The sequence below is a fragment of the Notothenia coriiceps genome, unplaced genomic scaffold (genome assembly GCF_000735185.1).
Source record: "Notothenia coriiceps isolate Sejong01 unplaced genomic scaffold, NC01 NC01_scaffold00007390, whole genome shotgun sequence".
NCBI classification, from domain to species: Eukaryota; Metazoa; Chordata; class Actinopteri; order Perciformes; family Nototheniidae; genus Notothenia; species Notothenia coriiceps.
Window position 1 is genome coordinate 1 of NW_011340091.1, and position 16694 is coordinate 16694.

Genomic DNA, 16694 nt, shown 5'->3' on the forward strand with positions numbered 1-16694 from the left:
AATCTTCAATGACTTCTCCATGACCTTGACCTAATCTTCAATGACTTCTCCATGACCTTGACCTAATCTTCAATGACTTCTCCAGGACCTTTACCTAATCTTCAATCACTTCTCCATGACCTTTACCTAATTTTCCATGACTTCTCCATGACCTTTACCTAATTTTCCATGACTTCTCCATGACCTTTACCTAATTTTCCATGACTTCTCCTTGACCTAATCTTTAATGACTTCTCCATCGACCTTGACCTAATCTTCAATGACTTCTCCATGACCTTGACCTAATCTTCAATGACTTCTCCATGACCTTTACCTAATTTTCCATGACTTCTCCATGACCTTTACCTAATTTTCCATGACTTCTCCATGACCTTGACCTAATCTTCAATGACTTCTCGATGACCTTTACCTAATCTTCAATGACTTCTCCATGACCTTGACCTAATCTTCAATGACTTCTCCAGGACCTTGACCTATTTTTCCATGACTTCTCCATGACCTTTACCTAATCTTCAATGACTTCTCCATGACCTTGACCTAATCTTCAATGACTTCTCCAGTACCTTGACCTAATCTTCAATGACTTCTCCATGACCTTGACCTAATCTTCAATGACTTCTCCATGACCTTGACCTAATCTTCAATGACTTCTCCAGGACCTTTACCTAATCTTCAATGACTTCTCCATGACCTTGACCTAATCTTCAATGACTTCTCCAGGACCTTTACCTAATCTTCAATGACTTCTCCATGACCTTTACCTTATTTTCCATGACCAAAAACATTACTCTTTCTCAGCGGTACCACTGAAAATGGTTTATTTTAACAGGAAAGTAAGGTCTGCATATGAAACATGTTGTTCCTCTCTAAAAACAAATCCAATAGGCTTACTGGCTTCTACACGCTAAAGCAACTAAAATCTCTCACCAGCAAAACACCTATTCAGTTAAATGCCATTTTACGTTTCATTACTATACGATACAGTATTTATTATCATTATATTATTATTATTTCGGCGATTAGCTAAAATATAAATTACATTTGATGCAAGTTTAGTTACATTTCCATGACTTTTCCAAAACTTTGGGACAAATATTGTTTTCCATAACTTTTCCAGGGCCTGGAATTTGGAATTTGCATTTAGAATTTCCATGACTTTTCCAGGTTTTTAATGACCGTAAGAACCCTGTTAATATTTATAGAAAGAAATGTCTCCGTTTTCTTACATAACAAGAATACTGTTCATATTTAAAAAGGGAACGGGACTCTACCTAAAGCATGATAATCAAGTTAAGTGCATTTGTAGCATTGAGCATTTGATTAGAGGCACACCCAAGGCAGTGTCCAAAATATACGAGCCAACTATGGTTATAAAATGGCGTTGATTAATTAAGTGGCCAAGTTGGCAGCAGGTTTATTTTGGAGGAGCGATATCATACAAGGTTTAAAACAGAGAAGAGGATAGCCTGATAATCTTACTGTCCCTATAAATCCATAGACAGAAGATTGCCAAACACAATCTAAATCTATCTTCTCTAATGTGCAGATTTACAGATTTTGTTCGTATTTTGGGGATTTCTTTATTTCATTTTTTGGGTCAAACAATGGTAATGGTATCCCCCTTAAGCTGAAGGAAATGTTGGTGAACATTTGTGGACCAAACCATTTTAATTGAATAATAGAGAAAACCAGAAATAATGCAGATATGAGCAGAGTGACAGAAAATCAAGTAAGTCTGCATGAAAGCCTTCAACCTTATGTAAGCATCCTTATTAAAAGACTGAAAGTAAAAAGAGAATTGGATAGAGCAACGGGAAGTCAACAGAAAAGGGTACTGACAATTAGCAACAAGTCATGCAAAAACAAATATGTATTTATATATATTTAAAGGAAAAGCAGAGTTGCAACATGTACATACATTTGAGAAGTAAATAAATTGTCTGCCAGAAAGCAAAACGTCAGAGTTAAAATGCCAGCAGGAAAGGTTAGCTGCACCTAAGACATTATGACATTGATGTCGGTGAAAGGTATTGTAGGATATTAGATATATTGCCATCATTTCACCTATTTTTGCCCCAAAAGTGAGAAACTATGAGGTGTTATGTTTATATAGTGTTGGGCGATATGAGAGTAAGTACTGTGAAAGGGTATACATGTGTCCACCAGATCAGGCAACACAGTTTCCACAGGGGCATCTATTGTCGCATGATTTCTAAATCTTGCTGATTGTAACGTCACGTTGTTATTCATTTGTAGTTAACGTTAAATTCTGTAGCACAGGAAATGATACTTTGTTTTCAGGAAGCCCAAATCTAAAATCCCAAAATATTTGAGTGTTGTCTTATGTAAGCTGGTTTTTTTTTTTGTTTTATATTGAACGTCCATAAAAACAAAGAATAAAATATGTTTGTTAGCCTCAAATTAATTTACAGAATAATAAGGCTACTACATTGTGATATGTGACATCTGTAACCTGACATAAAAAAGTATGTTCACGTTTTTGTCAAAGCGACCAACCCCATGTTTATGTGTGACGATGCGTGTTAGTATGTTTAAGACTTTTGAGTATGTGAGTGAAAAGGATGTAGGTGAGGTTCTCTTTCTAAATGTTTTTGTTTTCTCTTCCCTCCCGGTGCGGAGCAGTGGGTCCGAAGCAACAGAAGGTAAAATAAACACGGAACAGACTTCCCCCGGAACACAAGGCAATCCCCAGAGGAATTCTGGGAATGTGGCTCAGGATGTCGGGCCTACCACTCTTACCGCATCCTGAAAAACTGTCCGCAGAGCCCCCAGCGTCCAAGGAAAGATAGAGAAAGTGCTCTCGGTGTGAGTCTTGATGAACAGACTGCAACATCATCAAAGTCACAGGATTTGCCTGACTCCGCCTGCATTAAACAGTGGCAGGGGCTACAGTAGTGGGATTGGTGGTGTCAAGTCTCACCTGAGGGTTGTTCTTACCTTGCACTCGAATCTTGAACTTCCCGCTCTGTCCAAACCCACCCTCGATGACACCAGTCTCGCCCGTTGACAGTGTGACCTTTAACCCGATGAAGAGCTGGAGGTTGGTCTCCTTCTTGAACAGGTTGCGGCCAATCACAGTGTAATCATCGGTCACCTGAACACAACAGAGAGGAAGAGCGCTCCATGAGCTGCAGGACTAATGACAGATAAAGTGATTAGAAGCACTAAATGGTGTGGAAGAATGTGATCTAATCAGAGCTGTGAAAATGTCAGGATGTGCTTTAGTTTGATCTCATATTCCCGTCCTCTAATCTAGGTCTTGTGGGTTGTCATGATTTCACTGTGGCAGCATGGCGGAGAGAGGAAGAAGAGCCGATCTTCAGTCCTGTGTCCTCATCAACTGCACCATTCGCCGCAAGCCGCATTCCTCGAAGCTCGCCGCCTGGATGTCTGGCATCCTTTCTTTCATCCCCCCTGCACATTTTATGCTATATTTGTTTTTATTTCTTTCTTATCATCCATCACTAAGTCGATCTTACCCGCTACTAATCTGATAACATGAGGGCACCGCTCTGTCTCCGACACACCCCCTCGCGCCGGCTCTTCCTCTCTCTTCTGCCTAACCCTCATTCATTCTTGAACATTTGACCCTGACGTCCCTCAAGCATGACTGATGCGCTGATAAAAAAAATACTGTTGCTGTACATGTCCGACAGACCGTATGACTTGTGACTGTATGAGCCCGCCATATCTCAACAATGCCAGTAATGTGTTCTTTTACTCAAAGTCTAGAAACATAACTGGCTCTTTCTGAGAGACAGATGAAGTACACATGTAACTTTACATGACCAAGGACTGACCTCTTCTCACACGCTGTTTGACTTCTGAGTCACTGACTGGAGCTGTCAACAGCCTGAGGTGCTAACAGCAGGAAACTAGTTCACACACTTGACCCCTGACCTGAGTCTGACCCTGCACGAGGGCGCACAGAAAACTTTAACTGTACATTGCAGTATGACGAGTCATAACAAAAACATAAACTGGGAGGAGTTAGAGAGTTATAACACATTGAAAAACTCTTCTATGTAAATGTTGATTTCCAGAAGAAAACAACAGCATTAGATTAGATGAGATATGGATCGGTATGAACTGGAGCTCAGGATTGAGGATGGAGCGTGACAGCAGTAAAACAAAAACAACAAATGACAACGGCGTGTGTAAGAGAGAGAGAAAACGCTGAGTCTCACTCACTCACACAGGCATGTGGGTATTCCTGATACCGCCGCTCAGGTGTGTCCAAACAGTGCCATCGTCTAACCGCTAGACAGGACGAGTGGCGTCAGTCTGCCACCCACGCACACCTCTGTGTCACAGCACATGCTAAGGCATGCATACACATTCATGCCTCAAACACTGATCACAAGGGCGGCGTGTTGTTTGTGTGAGCCTGTTTGTGACTGTGCAATAGGGGCTCTGTCTGAGAGGCACGCTCCATTGACACCAGCAATGACAAACATCCAAAGAAGAACCAGAGCACTACAAGGTGATAGAAAGGGTAGAGGGCCACGGGCAACACTCCGGGGTAAGGAGAGAGGACAGTAAGGAAAAAATCATTTAAATAAACGTCTTAGAGTTCAACTCACCCGTTCCACCTGGCCCTCCTTGTGTTTGGTCTTGTAGATGCGCAGACGAGGCAGGGCAGACTCGGCATAGCCTTTATCTTCAAACCCTTGGAGGAGACGGCCTTGGAAGGCCAAGCGGCATGCATTGGCGTGAATGTCCGTGTCCAGCTTTGAGCCAATCACCAGGCAGAGTAAGGGGCATGTGACTGGCCGCTCAAACTCCAACAGGGCCCATTGCTCTGGATCACACCCTGGACTCGCCTCTCCCTGAGCGATGACATATTCATCCTGGTGGAAGTACTCCCTCTCGAAGGTGAAGGGTGTATCCAGCGGGCAGGGCTTTGATGGAGGTTGGTTAGTGACTGAGGGGCGCTCTGAGGCACCCAGGGGTGGCAAGCCAAAGAAGGTAACCCTCGCCATGACTGTCTCATGGCCCACGGTGATGTGGAACTTGGCCCGGGTGGATAGAGAGCCCTTGAAGTAGCCGATCTTCCTCACAGAGATGAGAGCTGCATAGAGGGTGCGCAGGGACCCCGGGGTGCACACCACACCCCGCTCTAACAGTTTGGGGTCAAACTGTGTCACGCACACACCCACGCGATCCCCCTGCATGGCCCCCGACACCGGTCTCCGAAACATCTGCACCGACTTTATCTTCTTGGTCACCTGATGTCAGAGAGCATAGAAATATAATAAATAATCATATTTTTCATAATCAACACACAGATTTCCAACAAAACTCGGAGAAAGATTTAAAGTATTTTACATTAAAGCTGCTAAAAGTGCAAGTTTTTCTGTTATTTTTGGTTTGAATTTTTTATATTTTAAGTTGAAAACGTAGAAACTATATCATGGAATTCCGCATAAGATTAAATAACTAAATAACAGTTATACTTTCAATGAAGACCACATCTCTTTAGAGTGGATTAACGTGCATTTATTATGCTTTCTACACTGCATACACTGCATCTACGGTCAAAAAATAAATACATATATTGATGCATCAATAATAATGCATGCTTAACCCTAATGTTTCATTGTTAGAGGCGGGTAAAGAGCGATGTATTTTCATAATTTAAAAGCATTTATGCTGCATCATCACTGACTATTGTGTGTCTTCTTTAGCAATAAAACCCTTAAAAAGGGACAGCTCACCCTTAAATGACATATTCATATTTTTCTGGGAAGCTTCTCTAATGTATTTGTGGGTGCTTTGAACCAATGTACTTCTAACAAGTGAAAGCAGACCTGCACGGCCGGTATTTCAAACCCTGCAACTCACATCAACAAAGAAATGTTGATCCTGTGAACTGTACCTTTAAATGTATAAAAATGACATAATCAATCATGATAGAAAAGCAAGTTTAACAATATGTATTTGTTCCTTTTCTTACTTTGCATGTATCATATTGTTTCTTTATACCTTAAAGATACATTTCTAAAGTAGAACCGTATACCATTTACCACCAACAATACAATGAAATGATGAGAAAACATTATTAGAGATGCATCAATATGTACTATGCTGTTGTAGTTAACACATACAATGATACTGCATAGACTAATATTATAAGATATGTTATATTTATTAATTTATCAGTTTTATTCCACTGATGGCAATTATTATAAAACAAAACATTGGACACTTTAAGCAGTTTTTTTTTTGTAGACCATGAGTAATGACTTTCATAGAAAGTGATATGAAAGTATCTCCACTGTACAGAGATGTTTTATAATATATTTAAAGGAAAAGGTATTTTTTAAATTAAATGCACATACTTAAGTTTACACCTAATTAAATATGAACCGCTAGCAGTTAAGCTACTTCTTTCTTTAAGATATTACAGAGCTACATTTCAAAATACTGCATTGCCCATAAATGCACATATTGTTTTGATCAAATTGGTCTTTAAAAATATATTTATATCAAGTTTTGTTAACTTAATTAAAGATGGTGATGTTTTTTTTACTGTACATCCACAAACTAATCCCTTGTTACGAATGAACGATTTAAAGTGATCTGTCCTGCTACATGTTTATCGTTCCAACTATGACTTGGGTATTTGGCATACCAAAACATTTTCTGTTTGTTTTTGCTGTCCATCAAACACTGACCAACACAGCGGTATCTGCACAGGTTAAGGCTCCCTATCAAATGACTGCTAGTTTAGCCATTTGCTGCCACCTAGAGGTGAACATGAAAACTGCAGACAAAGTTTTCTGAGCCTGGCTGATGGTGTGCATCTGCTCTGAATTACCAAACTCCTGGGTCGCCAACCCCCCCCCAGTCCCCTCATCCTCTCCTCACATTAAACTGACACATCCTCTGCACCCACTCGGACACCCCTCCCTCAGTCTACCCACTTCCACTCAACTCCTCAACTTCCGAATCTCTGTGGTTTATCGAAAGAATTTCCAGCACATTTCCTGCTTGTAAATATCAGAGATTCAGAATTAATGTCCAAGTTTTATAAACATACCTTTAGTGCTGGGATTTCCACAGTGTCATTGATGGCCAGCGACCCCTGCAGGATGGTGCCTGTCATGACTGTTCCCTGACCACGGATAGAGAAGCAATGGTCCACAGCCATCAGGAGGTCACCTTTGGGGTCTCTCTGGGGGAGGTACGTCTGTTTCTTCAAAAGCTGATACAGACCACCAAGAGGGCAAGAAGAAAAATATATTTGATCACACAAAAGATAACCACTGTCATTATTCTGCAAGGGTACACCATTTTATTTTAGTTTGGGTGCTTTAGTATCATTTCATAAAGAGAATATGAATATATTATATATTATATGATATATAAAACAACAAATACAGTGATTAACAGTTTGCCTTTAACCACCGCCATTTTTTACTTTCAGTGTTTACTTTGTTGATTGAACAAATAGTCTATTATGTTTTTTCCTCTGAGGATTGTCTTAAGCATTTTATCACCAATTGACAATGACATCTGACTCGCAGCACTTGTTCTTAAGTGCATAAGTGAGAACTTATGTGCTTATGAGCTAAATTAGTAACAATGGAGGGGGACCAGTGTGTTTCCGGACTTTACCTCTATTAACTCTGGCACTGCTTGTGGCTCCTCTGTGTCAGGAGCCTCCGGGCCCCCAGGCTTCGCTGCCACAGCAATCACTGGACATTCCTTAAATCTGGCCAACAGAAAAACAGTTGTATTGAAAATATTTCATGCTTTGATGTTGAAGTAATAGATAAAGTTTCTTTGAATAAGAAACAAGTGGCTCGTACAGACAGACACTGGAATGCAGGCAGGGAGACAGAATGTGTAATGAGTGAGGAAGTCTGACAGAGATTCAGTCCTGCTGGCCACCGGGAGTACGCGGGATGCCATAACCCACACTTCCACAGAATTCCCCACCATATTATTAAACTTGCATTAATGCAGACCTGGTGTTCTCCAGAGTTTTGTGCAGCCTCTTGGTCATTTTCTCAATGGCACTCTGTCTTTTGTTGGGAGGCAGCAGGTCGATCTTGTTGAGAACAACCACCATGCGAGGGCAGGTCAGCTCTCCTATCAGCAGACACTCTGCAGTCTGAGTCTGCACGCCTTTCACCACATCCACCACCAGCATCATCAGGTCAATGATTTGGGCACCTAGAGAAGGCAGAAAAGGAAAAAACAATAATCTATAGGATGTAAGATATAACTGACTTGGAAGAAAAGCCTCAAGCAACTATGAAAAGATGTAGGAACTGTGAGTAGAGACTATGAAGCCGACAACAGCAATATAAACAGGAATGGATATAGATACCTAAAAATAACAGTTGAACAAGAAGAGAAATTAGGGGAGGGGTGCACTGAAGCAAAGAGATGAAAAAGGCTAGAGGGTTGAAACCAGAGCTGCAGCTCACTTGGTTGTCTTTCCTTTCCCTCTTTTCTTTTCCTGAGTTTGGCACACTCTCTTTCCTGTGCTCTCCTCTTTTCTCTCCTTCTATTTGGCTCCCTCTCTTTCCTGTGCTCTCCCCACTTGGGACAGAAGGGGAAGTTTAATGCATACCCCAATCCCCACACTTTCCTTCCTCCCTAATCTACAGCATGTGCCACCCCACTGTCTCATCGATTTAATTTAGAGTGTTGGTAACCCTGCACAGCAGTATTTATGAAGTGCATTTAGTCAGATTTATTACCAAGACTTTTACTTATATCAGAGTCTGTGTATATTACACTCTTTAGGTTTGAAAAAGTCTGCTTATTCATTCATGTGACACATATTGGGGACTAATAGAGAAAGCAGGTAATAGAGAAAGTGTCCCTCTGAGTTAGCGTTCTCATTCATTTGCTCTTGAACCCACTGTAGGTTAGGGCTGCTCAATTAATCATATTTTAATCGCAATTACGATGTTGGCTTGCAACGATTGTGAAAACAACAAAATAAAACGATTATTTATTTACTTTTATTTATTTATTTTTGTAACATACTATTCACATTTTTTTTCTTCAATAAATGGATGTTTTCAAAGTAAATGGATAATCGTTTTTTATAATCGTGAAATCAATTATTGACCCAAATAATCGAGATTATGATTTTCGCCATAATCGAGCAGCCCTTATTTCTAACAATCCCAACATCCAGGTCAATGTGGCAGGATCAACCCAGAAGCTGGAAGAGAAAAGACTCCCTCTGCTGGATAGGTTCATGTGTGTGTGATAACAGTGAGGAGGATGTAGTGTAAGCAGGATGATACTGTCACCATGACTGCAGCATTTATTAGACGAACACAGACATTGGACATTTGTATTATTTTCTACTATGTTCTACTATGATCTGTTATTGACACACTGGTACTTATATGCGTAGTACGAAAACAGTTTAGGTGAACTTTATAACCTTCACAAAATGTAAAATGTATGTGTTAGGGCTGTTGTGTTGGACTGCATGTGGGTGTAATTACTATACAGTGTGTGGAACTGTGTGTGGAGGGTGAGGTATGGTTGCTGTGGCCTCAGCTTGTATTATATACCACTAGTATAGGTCACCATATCGTGACTTTATCCTATTTGTTAACCATTATTTTATTTGCTGTCATTAGCAGTCTTGATGGAAGTAGTTAGATGTTTGACTTTAGTGAACTGAATACCACACTGTGTACTCTGTTGTAAAAAAGCCCTGCATTGAAAATATAATTTAAGTAGAAGTATGTAAAAATGTACTAATGTACTTAAAGACTTCAAAGTAAAAGTCGTCAATGTAGAACACAATTAAAATAGTATTTTCTGTCAAACAGCTAGTCGATTATTTGACCAATTGTTTCAACTCTACTGGTTTACGATGTTAGGTAGTGTAGTTGAATGTACAACACCATCGTAATCTATAAACGAACTAACAAAGTAGAAGTATAAAGTAGCATTGAAATACAAGGCTCAAGTAAAGCACCATACATTTGTACTGTACAGTTCTTGTGTGACTGCACATAGTTACATCCCACAACATGAGTGACATCTAGCACCAACACACTTGCAGACAATTCAGAGAGCTCACCCCCAATGATAGTCCGAATAAGAGAGGCGTGTCCCGGACAATCCACCAGGGTAAACTGCAGATTGTCATACTGCTTCTGGCCTTCGCTGTCCCGCAGGTGATCGGGAAGCTCCACCGTGAAGGAGGAGAAGCCTAGGTCAAGCGTGATGCCTCTCTCCCGGGACTGCGGGTTCTTGTCGAAGGCAGCCGTGGAGGCGGTGCTGCTCAGCGACCTGGCGAGCGATGTCTTCCCGCTGTCGACATGTCCGAGAACCCCAACGTTGAAATTCAACGTTTTTGTCCGACTGTCAGACGACTCTGACATTTCTACACCAGTTGGATGTAATGTTAACCGGCTTGCGAATGTTGTTTACTCCGAGCTGGACCTTGAACTCAGCTCCAGCGTAAAACTGAGTTATTTGCTGTCTTTTCATTTGTTGACACACATAAAACACCTTCAACAACAAGCTTTTGTAATAAGTAGTGGCTTACAAAACATCTACAGCTATAAAAAAAGACTTTAAAGTTACTTTAGCATTAAAACACATGAGATAAACGTCTTCCTCGTTGTCAGTGCTCTCCGTACTCGAGACAACATGCTAAAGCGGAACGGTTGTGTTCAGGAGCAAACAAATATAAAACAGAGGTTAACTGACCTGACATAAAATACACTTCATTAAAACTTCAATGTACAATGTCAATGGTGTGATGAATCCCCTCTATCAATAAGTTCTGCATTCATTCGAGACTCTTATTTACACTTTGACAAGTTTCTAGCAGTTTCTACTACGACAAAAGCAAGTGAAACACAAGCGGAAATGAAAATGTCGATGACAATGATTGGCGTGGATTACAGCCAATGAATGTGTCGCGTCAGCCGACATCAGCCAATAGTTTTACTTGACGGAGTTGGGCGGGACTTCAGGGTATCACTTCCGCTAACTTTCCCTAGTTACCCACATGGAAACCAATTTCCCTGTGTTTTGAGTTTCGGCGCCGATTGCAGCAGTGAGAATTACCTGACTCACGGGGGGTATTTGATTCGCCCTGAACCAGCCTTACCGTTTTTACTCCTCATATTTGTAAAGTAACAGTAACTATGAAGATCGAAGAGGTGAAAAGCACCACTAAAACTCAGCGGATCGCCACTCACAGTCACGTCAAGGGACTGGGGCTAGACGAGGCCGGGAATGCTAAACAGTCAGCATGTGGTCTGGTTGGCCAGGAGGCTGCAAGAGAGGTAATGTTCATGTTTCACTGCACTCGCTTTACTCTTGTATTGTTAGTGGACCGCCACTAAGAGCTGAAGATATTTTGCAGCAATGATTTTGCTAATACCAGGCAGGTGCACCACCAAGCTAGTTCAGTTAGCACTGTGGTGTCGCTGTTTCACACTAAGGTCAGAGGTGAGCTAAAGGGAAAGCACCTTAAATATAAATCACATTCATATTTTATATAAGTACATATTCTATTTCTATAAAGAGCATATTCACAATTTGTCAACAGATATATAAATCTAGTCATCTTGATGTTCTGATTTCCAGTCTAAGGAGACACCTGACTTCTTAGGGATGCAATGCTGTCTAAAATATAGTATCACAGATGGATAGATTGGCCATGGGTTTATTTTACTTTGGGGACAAAGCAGACATTTGAGTATAGTATCTAAAAGCTATCGGCTTTGAATTCAATTGTAACTTGACTCAGACTGGGTATCCCACAACCAGCTACTTGTATTACATTAAATTCCTGTTTTCCATTGGATGTCTATATTCATTATGTTTAATTGTTTCCACTCTCCAGGCTTGTGGAATCATTGTCGATCTGATCCGTTCAAAGAAGATGTCTGGAAGGGCAGTGTTACTGGCAGGGCCACCTGGTACAGGAAAGGTAAGTGTGTAGTGTTCCTTCAATGGCAATAGTTTCAAGGCTTTTGTTGTCATCTGTGCATAGCTACAGTGTAGTTATGACAATTGAAATCTTAGGTCACAGGCTCCTCCAACAGTGAAACACAATAAACAGATAAAATAAAATATAATAGAAAGTGCAGAATAGTCTATACTCTATATACAGTAATTGGAATATTGATATATATGAGTTGCAAACAGATGGATGTTCTTTCAAAAAGTTCAGGTGTTTAACAGTCTTGTGACCTGTGGGATGCAATAGAGCAGTATTGCTTAGTTTAATGTTGCCTCTTGTTGCTGCAGATGCTGACTCTTTTTATTTTATTTGATCCTCCAGACTGCCCTCGCGTTGGCTATGGCACAGGAGTTGGGAAACAAGGTGCCTTTCTGTCCCATGGTTGGCAGTGAAGTCTACTCGACAGAGATAAAAAAAACAGAAGTATTGATGGAGAATTTCAGGAGAGCTATTGGTGAGTGTCACTGAAATAAGAACTGGCTCCTTGGTCATCACTTATATCCCCCAAATCAGTCACTGGAACTGAGGTTTTGGTAGACCCTGATCTGTCAGGGCCTATCAAAAGTGTCATTGAACACAAAGGCCATTTTAAATATGTGCAAAGATTTTATCAAAAGCCATAATAGTGCCATCTTAAAGCAAATGTTTAAATGAAGGAAAATGCAGATAATAAAAAGGTGTCATCTTATCACCAGACTTTCTCTTAGCCGAAAAAGGTCTAATTTAAAACCACAGCAGGGTCCATGGATTATCCTGACCTCTCCACTTCGTACAGAGTATGACTAGATTACACTCGGATTAACCAAGATTTATTTTCAATTCACTCTTCCTCTCTTGGTGTCAAACAACCTTATCCAGTATGTTTAACTTATTCTTTCAGGGAAGAGTCATTGGGCAGAGAGAGCATGGTGTCCTCCTAACACACACCGTTCTCATCAGCTGAAAGGCGAACTTGACCGGGTGTATGAGAATGTTGTTGAGAAGGAAGGAAGGCTGGATAAAGGGACAGGGTTTGTCTGACTGCTGATGTTACCTGTCGCAGGGTAGGAAATGGAGCTTAGGTAGAGGGAGAGGTGGTCATCAGCACCTTTTGCTCCTCCCCTAGAACAGGATACAGAGGGGGGTGGGGGGTTTCATTTTGAAGTTGTCATCACTCTGCTGATAAGAGCGGACACTCCTCGCCTTACTCTTTGCTGTGTGACCCTCCCCACAGCAGATCAGCCACCTGTGTCCTGCTCATACTCCGTGCCGGTCTGCATGAAAGAGCAACAAGACTCGGATCACATTACACAAGATGATGCCCATACATATTAGTGGCACACGCACACATGCTCCCTCTCTGTAATAAAATGCTTTTTTCGGTAGACTGAAGGAAGTGGCGGCTTAGTTGACACAGGAATATAAAGACCAGATTGAGCTCTCACTCTGCACTGCGCCTGTGAGTGACTGTAATGTCGCCCACATTCAGGACTGCGTATCAAAGAAACAAAGGAGGTGTATGAAGGGGAGGTGACAGAGCTGACCCCCTGTGAGACAGAGAATCCCATGGGCGGCTACGGGAAAACCATCAGCCACGTCATCATTGGTCTGAAGACGGGCAAAGGCACGAAGCAGCTCAAGGTCAGACTGGAGCTGTAATATTTCCTTTTTCTATTTACTGCATCTAAAGCACACAAGAGATGGTGCACTTGTACACCTAGTCAAAGTAAATACATGTATGGATGTTGTCATTTTTTAAGGTACTTTGCACATGTGTTTAAGTTGTTTATCAGCAATAACATTCATCTTGCAAGCCGATTGTGTTTGATTTTACTCTCTCTTCCTCCAGTGGTATATAGTATTCTTAAACCATTTTTGTCCCCAACACTGACCAGTTGTTAAGGAGCTGTTTCTTACATGAAAATGTTTTGTCTTGTTTCCTTAGCTCGACCCTAGTATTTATGAGAGTCTTCAGAAAGAGCGAGTGGAACAGGGAGATGTCATCTACATTGAAGCAAACAGTGGAGCTGTCAAGGTATTTGTCATGTCTTTCATGTGTTCATCCCTCCCTACTGTCACACATTTTATAAAAGTAGAAAGAGATGTAAATACAATGCTTTAATTTAGTGATAAGTCACAAATGCAACATTAAGACGCAGGGGTCTTAAAAAGTATTAAAAGTTGATAAATCAATTTAGCGAAAATTAAGGCTATTGAAAAGTATTAAACGGCATTTTCCAAGGTATTACATTTTCATATAAATTGTCCAAAGAGGTTGTATTCTACAGTGTGCTGAATGTACATCATTGCGTAGCGTGTGTAGTGTGACTGTGTAGTTATTCAGGGCATCCGTTGGATTTGACCGTCATCGGAACAGGGTACATCGCACCACGCTCACTTCTTGATAGCCGCGCGAAGGTCCCGTTTATGCCGTGTTAAAACCAAATCGTTTATTGGGAAAGCAAAGTCTGCGTCCAAATGGTTGGATAAGGAGGAAGCGACAATCAATACTGTATATATTAACATGTGAGGTACAAGTGTGTCCGCAATTGTAACCGAGCGATGAGGTCTTAAAATGTATTGAAAGGCTCTTAAAAAAGGTCTTCAAAGGTATTACATTTGACTTCAGGATTCCTGCATATACCCTGATATTTGATCAATTCAAATTTCAGTGTATTCTGTCATCCTGCCTGTCTTCTTCAGTCCTTCACGGTGGTGTCCTTTCATCTCTTTCAGCCCTGCTGCATTTCTCCTGTACTCTGAATCAAGCCTTTCTCATTCCTGCAGCTCTTCATGCTCCCTCTATCTCTCCATCTCCCTCAATGCTTCTTTGACAGGCCACAATGACGGCTCCTTTAGTCGGTGCAGGTGGGCTAGGGGCGCAAGTCAGGAGGGCTGGACAACACATTTGTTACTGTTGAAAGCTGTATCATGACGTGCCCTCTGAAGCCCTTTGATCCCTCAGCTGCTCCTGGCACTGGGTTCAATCATACACCTGCTCTGGCTCCATCTCTTCTTTCACTGTCCAGAGCAATGCGGCCATTACTCCCTGTGGGTCAAATGTAAATGAATTGTATTAATACATATTGTTATACTGTGTCTTTACAGAGACAAGGTCGTTGTGACACCTTTGCTACAGAGTTCGACCTGGAGGCAGAGGAGTATGTGCCGCTGCCTAAAGGTGATGTCCACAAAAAGAAGGAGATAGTCCAAGACGTCACACTGCATGACCTTGATATTGCAAATGCCAGACCCCAGGTATGTTACTGCAAAAGCCTTGTCATTTACTGTAGCTGCTTACATTAACAAAATAGTACCAGTTTACAGCTATTCCCTACATGTTTACAAATAAGTACTGTTGCATTTCAGGGAGGCCAGGACATTCTCTCCATGATGGGACAGCTGATGAAGCCAAAAAAGACAGAAATCACAGGTAAAGGAAACCTGAACGCGTCACAGTCTAGTCTACACCCCCAGCTGGATTAACGACTAGTTGACTTGTGTTTGATTCATTACCGTTTTCTCTTCTGGTTATAGACAAGCTTCGTAATGAGATCAACAAGGTGGTGAACCGCTACATCGACCAGGGCGTAGCTGAGCTGGTTCCTGGTGTTCTGTTTGTGGACGAGGTGCACATGCTGGACATCGAATGCTTCACATACCTCCACAGAGCGCTGGAGAGCACCATCGCCCCTATCGTTGTGTTTGCCTCCAACAGAGGAAACTGTTTAATTAGGTAGGAGGTCTAAAGCGTTTTAGGTGGAAAGAAAAAAACATTTTTAAAACACACCAGATATGATATTTTTTGATGTAAAATGTGTAGTATTCAAAGTGATTTGTTTCTCAACAGGGGAACAGAGGACATCTGCTCTCCACACGGGATTCCTCTTGACTTGCTAGACAGAGTCATGATAATCCGCACAATGTTGTACACATCACAGGAGATGAAGCAGGTGAGTCTTGACATCTAAGTACCTCCAGTTCAGTGTAGAACATTCAGGAAACATTTGGGTAGAAACTTTTGCCCTAACAATAGGGGCATTTATAAAATATTGGGAATAGTAATTAATACATAAAGTGACAGTTTTTAAATTGAAAGACCTGATTATTAATAAAAACATAATATTGCTGTTCCAAAGAGAAGTGGCCGGCAATCACTTGCATGTCCGGGAACTTCTAACAACATTTTTTGTCCCTAAATCACAGTTTTTTTGGTGCCTTCTGACATTTCTTAGGGTGTCACTAATGATGTTGTGGTTTGTAGATCATCAAGATCCGTTCTCAGACTGAGGGGATCACCATTAGTGAGGAAGCACTTACACACCTGGCAGAGATCGGCACCAAGACCACCCTCAGGTAAGACTGAACTTTGCAGAGTGTGGGTGTTTCTCAATCGTGAGTAAAGCTGCTCCAGAGCCACTATTTCAAGCATACTACGTCATCGAGTGCCGCCGAAGTACTGTTCCAATGTCCAGCATACTTGGCTGAGACTGCCAAGGCACACANGCTGCTCCAGAGCCACTATTTCAAGCATACTACGTCATCGAGTGCCGCCGAAGTACTGTTCCAATGTCCAGCATACTTGGAAATCTACCGAGCCCGGCGTACTCCGTTTGGAGAAATATCGAGGCTGCACATGAGTAGACTCCGCGGTCTTAAAATCCCCACAATGCTTTGCGCACGACCCAATTTCCAAAATCTGTGGCGGAAAATGTAAGGCGGGGCC

The 16694-nt window shown here is 41.5% G+C and overlaps 2 protein-coding genes across 2 annotated transcripts in view; one reads left to right on the forward strand and one right to left on the reverse strand.

Moving 5' to 3' along the window:
* Window positions 1–2489: 2489 nt before the first annotated feature.
* On the reverse strand, window positions 2490–10877 carry eefsec (eukaryotic elongation factor, selenocysteine-tRNA-specific). Its single transcript, XM_010769508.1, has 6 exons — window positions 10088–10877; window positions 7995–8202; window positions 7642–7738; window positions 7064–7228; window positions 4605–5249; window positions 2490–3115 (listed from the first exon to the last, which is right to left on the reverse strand). The coding sequence occupies exons 1-6, from the start codon at window positions 10389–10391 to the stop codon at window positions 2891–2893; spliced, it is 1644 nt and encodes a 547-aa protein (XP_010767810.1). The 5' UTR covers window positions 10392–10877; the 3' UTR covers window positions 2490–2890.
* A 106-nt stretch (window positions 10878–10983) lies between these two features.
* ruvbl1 (RuvB-like AAA ATPase 1) overlaps window positions 10984–16694 on the forward strand; it is a 7003-nt gene continuing 1292 nt past the window's right edge. Inside the window, exons 1-10 of the mRNA XM_010769510.1 lie at window positions 10984–11306; window positions 11870–11956; window positions 12311–12443; window positions 13458–13609; window positions 13914–14003; window positions 15077–15226; window positions 15338–15401; window positions 15506–15704; window positions 15819–15921; window positions 16233–16324. Of these exons, the coding sequence (XP_010767812.1) occupies window positions 11166–11306; window positions 11870–11956; window positions 12311–12443; window positions 13458–13609; window positions 13914–14003; window positions 15077–15226; window positions 15338–15401; window positions 15506–15704; window positions 15819–15921; window positions 16233–16324 (1211 nt within the window). The 5' untranslated portion in view covers window positions 10984–11165. The remainder of the gene's footprint in view (window positions 11307–11869; window positions 11957–12310; window positions 12444–13457; window positions 13610–13913; window positions 14004–15076; window positions 15227–15337; window positions 15402–15505; window positions 15705–15818; window positions 15922–16232; window positions 16325–16694) is intronic.